At 42.7% G+C, this 7,541-nt stretch overlaps 1 protein-coding gene across 2 annotated transcripts in view; it reads left to right on the top strand.

Moving 5' to 3' along the window:
* The first annotated feature begins 3,299 nt into the window (after positions 1–3,299).
* Positions 3,300–7,541, top strand: part of CIP2A (cellular inhibitor of PP2A) — a 40,626-nt gene continuing 36,384 nt past the window's right edge. For both annotated transcript variants that reach the window (XM_058836361.1, XM_058836352.1), the window contains exons 1-3: positions 3,300–3,532; positions 4,514–4,661; positions 5,912–6,024. In XM_058836361.1, the coding sequence (XP_058692344.1) occupies positions 3,431–3,532; positions 4,514–4,661; positions 5,912–6,024 (363 nt within the window). In that variant the 5' untranslated portion in view covers positions 3,300–3,430. The remainder of the gene's footprint in view (positions 3,533–4,513; positions 4,662–5,911; positions 6,025–7,541) is intronic.

The following is a 7,541-nucleotide window of genomic DNA, read 5'->3' as shown; positions in this document are numbered from 1 at the left end:
CTAGAAGAAGAACATGAAGAAGAAAGAAGAAGGGACAAGAGACAACACCCTAAATCCTCCATCATGTCTCCTGTTCTCTAACTTTTTCACCCAGTGATTTAAGAAAACTTTCTAATCTACACACACTTTTTGCTTTTTCTATCTAACTTTAACATTTGTTCTCATGTATCACCATGAAAACATGCTCATGAATTTCATATTGTATGAAATTCAGTGTTTTTCTGGATCTTAAAACTAAGTATCAGAAACAAAGGCACACACTCTGCATTCCAGACTCCAACAATTCATGTTACCTCATTGTTGGAGGAGTGAATAGTATTTCAGCAATGTCAAGGAATACTAGTAGTCCATAGTTTGAATAATGCAAATTAAAACAAAAAATGCTGTGCTAAAACCATGCCATAAAAAATTAACCAACAAGAGAAAAATGGCTTTGAATACTTTTAATGTTGAGGAATGGTTCTGGCAGATTACAAAAGGACTACAAGTTCTACATGCATGTCAGCATGAACACAGTCCTTTTTTTAATAGGTTCTGTTTTAACAGGTTTTTAATATGGGAATGCTTACTCCATTTCATTTTCTACTGCCATTAGTTCTGTATTATGTATATGTATTTTGATGTTTGGTTGATTTTTTTTTTAATGTAAGAATTTTATTTAATCTTACCCTCAATTTTAAATATTTTATTAAATACTTCTGTTCTGAAGGTGGCCTGCAACTAGCAGCCACAGCCAGAACTGGAATATATGTCCTTAGTCTTCCAGTCACTGCTACAGACTCCCTGACCATCTGAGGCTGTGAGGAAGACATTTGTATTGCTTGTATGTCTAAGACCCTTCACACATTATTTATGTATTTTAATGGGTGACATTAGGTAGATTTTTTTTCTATTATGTTTCTCCCACACCATTATTTGTCAAAAGAATTTTAGACCTTCCATTGCTTTGGACTTCATTATGAATTTAACAGTGCTGCAGAGTTTTTGGCTCCAGGCTCAAGTAATATTTGTAGCATGAAGCTATTCATTTGTAGCATTTGTAGCTATTTATTAACCCTAGCAATGCCAAGAAATCAAATGTCTCCAAAACCTCATTAATTGAAAAGAAAGTAGTCATCCATGAAAAATGGTACTTTGGGACATAAACACACCAGCCCTTGCTGTGTAGAAGCACATAACTGAAGTGTCTCTTTCCTTGCACAATCCAGCAGCCTGTCTGATAGCTGGTTATCACAGGTACCAGACTGAGGAACTGCTGTGCTGAGCCACCCCACCTCCAGCAGCATGGTCCTTAACACAGCACGGCACTGTAGTTTTTCTGAAATGACAGTCCCAGCAGTCCCCCAGGTGCTCACTCAGCCACACTGATGTTCAGCTTTGGGCAGGCCAAGTGACAAGGAATCCCAGCCTGTGCCTCACGGTGCCTACTGAGTGACTCTGAAGGATGAGCAGGGGACAAGGGCCAGGCTGTGGTGCCTTTCAGGTGGCACTTGGCAGTGTGTTTTGTACTCAGATTCATAATCATCGTCAAACAGATTCACAGCAGCTCCTGGTACAGCATCCAGGACTGAGGGTGACTCCAAGCCCACGCTCCAGTCATTTCTCCAGCGTTCCCTCGAAGCAGGGGACACGAGAAGGATCAAGGACTTAAAAGAGGAGAAAGGGATACAATGGTATTTACATTACATTCAGCTGTGCTTTACGGCAATGCTTGTCCTATTAACAGTATAGGAAAATATAGAGGCCAATATAGACATTCCTACACATATTTGCAGGCCTAATATGGCAGAAAACAATCCATGTATGAGTTGAGAAAATATGTTCAAAAGCTTCACAGGGCAGCATCTACCCACCAACATCCAAAAGGTGGGTGGGTGAGTGCATGTGTGTCCATGGCGGGGGATCGAGCAGTGAGGGAGTGGAAGCTCTTGTATGTTGGAATCCAAAATAAAAGCCTCTGAGCTCCTCAGAGAGAGAAAAGAATTAAAATATATTAAGCCATAGATACAGAGTAAAAGCATAAGTTTTAGTTTTAAGTAAGTAAAAATAGAGCTTAAGTGCCCTAAGAGCCTGTGTTAGCCAGTGAAAAGCCTTATTACCCAGTCTAAAGTTCAGTGATAATACCCTTCACAAATTCAACTTAGCTCTTGACATAATGAAAATACAGTTTGCATTCTTAGAATAGAACAGATAGAATTACTCGCGTAAACAGATAATACCCTATACATAAGATTTAGGTAAAAAGAACATCGCTTTCGCATGTTAGAATTAAGTTCAGATTGGTGTAGAAAGTATTGTTTTAGAAGCGCATTTTTAGCTGATTGGATGATTTATGAATTTAATCCCCTGTATAGGGGATCGGAGAAGAACAACCGACAGAAGGAAAAAAAAACATCTGAAGAACAGCATCACCATCATCATCACCAACTGCTTTTGCAGCCCAAGACAGCAGAACTCCACGCCGAGAAGCTGCTACCCTGAACATCGGGACCTTATACCAGAGAGCTGCTGCTCAGAACTCGGGACTTTATGCCAAAAGGTTTTTTGCAAATACTTTAACTCTCTGAACTCTTTGCCTTCGAGACTGATGCTTTTATACAATAAAAACCTTTCTAACAAACATCAACTGCTCATGCCTCTTTGAGACCTAGAAATATTATCAGAATCCCCGTTGAAACTCGACGCTTGTACACGGGAAAGGTTCGAGCACGTGGTATAAGGAAGAACCCGATGCGAGAAGGGCATGATCACGGTGTCCCGGGGCGCTCCGGCTGCAGGGGGTGCGAGGGAAGGATCCCTGTGCAGCGCGGGCGGGCGCTGTGCCCGCAGCGGCCTGCGGGGGTCGCTGTGTGAGCAGAACGAGAGCTCAGGCCGCGGGTTCGGTCCCCGCCATCGACACCGCCAAAACTTCCCCACTCCGCGGGAGAAGCCAGGGAACCTCAGGCGGGAGGGAAGGCTGGCTTCTGGCGGGGCTTAAGACCTCCCCAATAGGAGACGAAAGGATAATGGGGACTAGAATGACAGCAGGAAGGCGAAGCAGGGCTGCCGGCGCCAGGCGGGAACCGACGGCAGCTCCAATCGGAGGCGGCCCTCCAGAGGCTGGACGGCTGGCAGAACCAGCTCACCCCAACCACAGAGAGCTCCGCTTAGGAACAGCATTTGTTTGGATCGCCCCGACGACAGGCGAGCCCTAAAGCCGCCCCCACAGATCCAAGCGCCCGCACTGCCCGCATTCCCCCGGCTCCTCCCCCGGCTCCTCCCCCAAGCCGCTGCCGCTGCCCGCCCCTGCCTCCCTCAAGCAAGATGGCGGCGGGGGCGTCTCCCGTGGTGCCGCGCGGCGGGCGCTCGCGCTCAGTGGTCGCTGCGTCACGATGGCGGCGGCGGCGGGAAATGCGAGTGAGGGCCGGAACGTCTGAGGGGCCGGGCCGCCATGGACGCCCTGGGCTGTATGAAGGCGCTGCTCCTCGCAGCCGCCGAGTACCGCGCTGCCAAGACAGCGCACAACGCCGCTCTCCTGCAGCGCAGTGTGGAGGTAGGTGAGGGCCGGGGGGTGGCTGTGGTGTCCGTTATGATAATGTTTTACGGTGTGTTTACAAAGGTGTGTTGTGAGTCTGTATGCACCCAGAGCAAGCAGATTGTATGTGTTACAAGGGACTTATTTTTTTCTTTATCCCCAAAATTCTGGCCCGCATGCATCATTTCAAAACTTAAAAAATAGTGTGTGAATGACGAATTGGTCTTGTGTCTGGAGTTTTCCACGTATTCAAATGTGTTTTCTGCTTAGGAGATAGGCCAGTGCATTTCTCTGATCTTCCGGTACAGCTTTCTGTACAATTTACGTGGTGGCCTTTGAATTAATCTCCGAGTTACCTGTTTCCAATTCAGATTTATTTTGATTGCTAGAACGTTTATATGAGAGTTAGTATCTTGTTTTGTTTTCTTCTCTATATCTCTTGTAAAGAGACACAGAGGGAATACACAAAATCAACATTATGTGCTTCCATTATGTAAAATAGAAATCGTGTCTATCTGTATTGGTGTGAAGGTGTATAATTTTTGGCTTTTTCTTATATCGGGTTCCTCGAGGTCAGGTTCCGTTTTTCCATCCCAGTCACAGAGTGCTCCCAAAACAAGCACTGACTGCTGCTGCAGCTCCTGCCCGGGGAGTGCCACCTTTGGGTCCCTGTCCACACCTTCGCAAGGCAGGCTGATTGCTACGTGTTTGTATTGAGCCATCTGTTGGGCTCTTCTTTCAAAATAAAGAAATTTGTACTTTCCATGCATAAAGGAATGACAAACAGATTTATTTTTTTTTTTTTTCTTTTACTGCTGGTTTTTGGGGGGTTTTTTACCCAGCAGATGTGAACATAAATGTGCTGTAAGAATGCGACTTACATTCTCACTTTGTCAAGCAGGACAAAATCTATTTCCTACAACTCTGTGCTTGGACCTCTGTGTCAGTTACATTGTTGCAGTTGAGTAAGTAAGATTGTTTCTCTCCTTTCATCTCCAGGTTATCTCTGGACTGAAGCTTACCCGTTTTTTTGCCTCAAACCAGATTCTCCCTAGTGAATGTGTCAGTTGCCTTGTAGAGCTCCTGGAGGACACTAATATAAAACCTTCTCTGGCCTTGTCTGTGGTTACTTTGCTATCACAGCTAGGTAAGGTTTGCATCTGAACTTTTTATCTTTTGTCTGGGCAAGGGAAGATAAGACAGATGCTGATTCTGTGACATGAGTGATGAATCTCTTGGAAGAAGCATAAGGTGTGAAAGACAAAGTATTTTTCATCATAGTGGAGTGCTTGGCTAAGCCACCTGTTAAGAAATTTTTCAGTGAGAAGATTTGAAGCCATCCCTGTGAATGACAATGATCATGCTTTGTCAGAATTTGTTTATCCACTGAGTAGGGTGAGAAATTATTCTCTTGTCCTTTATTTTTGGAGCTGGAAAAGACTATGTATTTTATCAAGTGAGAAACATGGCTAGGGTATGCAGGGTTAGGGAGAAGTCATGTCACATCCTCAACTGTCATCACCTCAGTTTACCTCTCCCACTGGAGTGTTTGCTGGCAGTGTGAGCTCTCCAATAGCCTGGCCTATGTGCATCAGGTTTCCCAACTGCAAAAGAAGTTCTGCTGCCTTTTGCTTGTGGTTTGAGATGCCTTTTTGGGGTCTTTTCCCCCCTCTACTTACTAGAAATGGGACTTCATTGTCCAGGGAGCTCTGTGCTCAGAGCACAACCTACATATACAGAGAAAAGTTATCCCATCACTGCTTTGTTTCTCATCGTATACGAGTAGTTTTTCAATATTTGAGTCCTTTATGATGCTCCCTTGTTAATCTTCTCTGATTCATGGAATTTAAGCCACTCTGACTTCCTTTTATGTTTTTGGAACAATTACTGTAAAATTATTGTTGCTGGGGTTCAGTCTGGAAAATTTTAAGAATTAAGTCCTCTTGCTCTACCTGTTTTGCTGTATCTCTTTGAGGATTGCCTAAGCAGAACTGGCTTCTATTTATTTATGTAACTAATGCTAGATAACCCTATCAACTTATCAGTTTGAGTCTACCTTTCCATCATAGCATGAGGCAAGAAACTGAGCTCATTGAGTTTAAGATCAAAGCCTTTGAAGTGCAGGTTTCAAGATCTCAGAAATGAAACTTGGTAGGTAGGAGGTAGACTATTCTTTCAGTGTCCAAGCATCCTAAGGAAATGGATTAGTGTTGTAACTGTATGTCCAGAAGTGAGGTAGAGAGGCAAGTGCATGGGAGCTGTCATTTATTTGTGGTTACCTTTAAAACATATATGAGGAACTGGTTAGAGACTTTGGCTTCTGCTTCAGCTGGTAGCTAATACAACAGTTTCTTTTGCTATTAGATGGGGTTTTTGCTAATAATTCCTAAATTCCAGCTTCAGATGCAGAGACAAGAGATGCTCTCCAGGACACCTACAATCTGACCAGCGTGCTGGCAGGAGTGGTTCATCGAAGTTCTACTAATCTGAGTGACCCAGTCTTATTACAGGTAAAGGAGCTAATGCTTAATAATGTTTGGCTACTGTTGCATAATAAACATTGTACTGTATGCATATAATAACCCTTCAGAAACTCTGTTGGAAATAATGTGTCAAAGGAAAGTTGATCATATCTGTGGACTGTATTTTCTCTATGAGGTGGGTATGACAAGAATTTAACTATTTATAGAGTTCTTTGTACTCTCTTTAGTCTTGATTAAAGTACTTCTCACCTGCTCTAATCAAAAAACAAAAAAAAAATCCCACAAAGCAAAAAATAACAGCCAACCAAAAGAAATGCTGCTTTTAAAAAATTATTTCAAGAAGTCACTGCTTGAGAGCTCAGAAGATTGATTTCCAGTTGAGGTATATGGCTGTTTCTCCTGACACAAGCCCGTTTCATAACACAAGGCCGGAGATCATTTTGTCTAATCAGTACTTTGACAGGTAACTGTGCAGGAGTGAAAGGAAAGGTGTGGCTGCCTGTTTTCATGGGAGGTTTGCAGAGCATGTATGGCCTCCTCTGTTACTGTTAGTGCTATCTGCCAGTGTATGCCAGGTGCTGTACTAATCAAAGCTTACAGTGAACGTTTGATCTCACCAATTTTAATCTGCCCTTAAAGTTTTCTTTAGTTTTTTTCAAATAAGTCCAGGTTTTCCCCTAAGCTTTCAGCAAATACTTGCTGTTGCCTACTGTCACTTGTCTTTTCCTGAAAAGCAAAAAATTAATTTATTAGTAGTCGTGTGGCTCTTGTTCTGTGGAAAATAAGTTAGGCATCCAGTAAATATCCCTTTTCTTATGGTTTGCTTAATTGTAAAAACACTAGGAGTACCACAAGATCTAGGGATCCAATTGATGGCCAGTCAGTAGGAGAGATTTTGTAGCCACCAGATAAATCCAAACTTCAGACTTAAGCTCTTAGATGTCTAAATTGCGAGGTTTTGTTTTAACTGCTAACATCTGCTGTGATTTTTGTCATGTTTGAGTGTATTGACTTCAGTTTTATGCCAGAAGAGTGTTGTATGAAGGACTTTGCTACCCTTAGATCTCTTGGCAGTCTTTAGAGCAAACCTGTTTTCCTGTAAGCATCCTTTCTACAAGAGAAAGAATTAATTGTCCAATCACTGCTTCAGGTTATGAAGTCCCATCCTCCTTGTTTGCTCTCTTCAATTTGCCATTTATGCATTTTGGGCTTGAAGCTGCAACAGTGTCCTTGGTTCTCGGGCTGGAAAAGGATTGTTTTGTCTATCTACCCTGTGAAGAGAACTTACTAACAGTTAATATGTACCTCAGAGTTACACACCAAGGCAGTACAGAATCTGAAAAATATGAAAGCTAAAACTTGAGGCATCAAATGGTCTGAAATGGTAATTACTCTGTCAAAATAAAGTCTTAATAATCTTTTTGGGTTTTTACTAAGTACATCAGTATGTTAGGACATTACAACGTGCTTGCAGCAGCTTGTGTAATTGTTGTTAATGATAGAGTCTGAAAAGTTGTGATGTTTTGATATTTGTCCTTTCAGTT

This window comes from Poecile atricapillus, chromosome 1 (assembly GCF_030490865.1).
Source record: "Poecile atricapillus isolate bPoeAtr1 chromosome 1, bPoeAtr1.hap1, whole genome shotgun sequence".
NCBI lineage: Eukaryota > Metazoa > Chordata > Aves > Passeriformes > Paridae > Poecile > Poecile atricapillus.
Note: the sequence above shows the minus strand (reverse complement) of the source record. Positions and strands in the feature narration are given on the sequence as shown.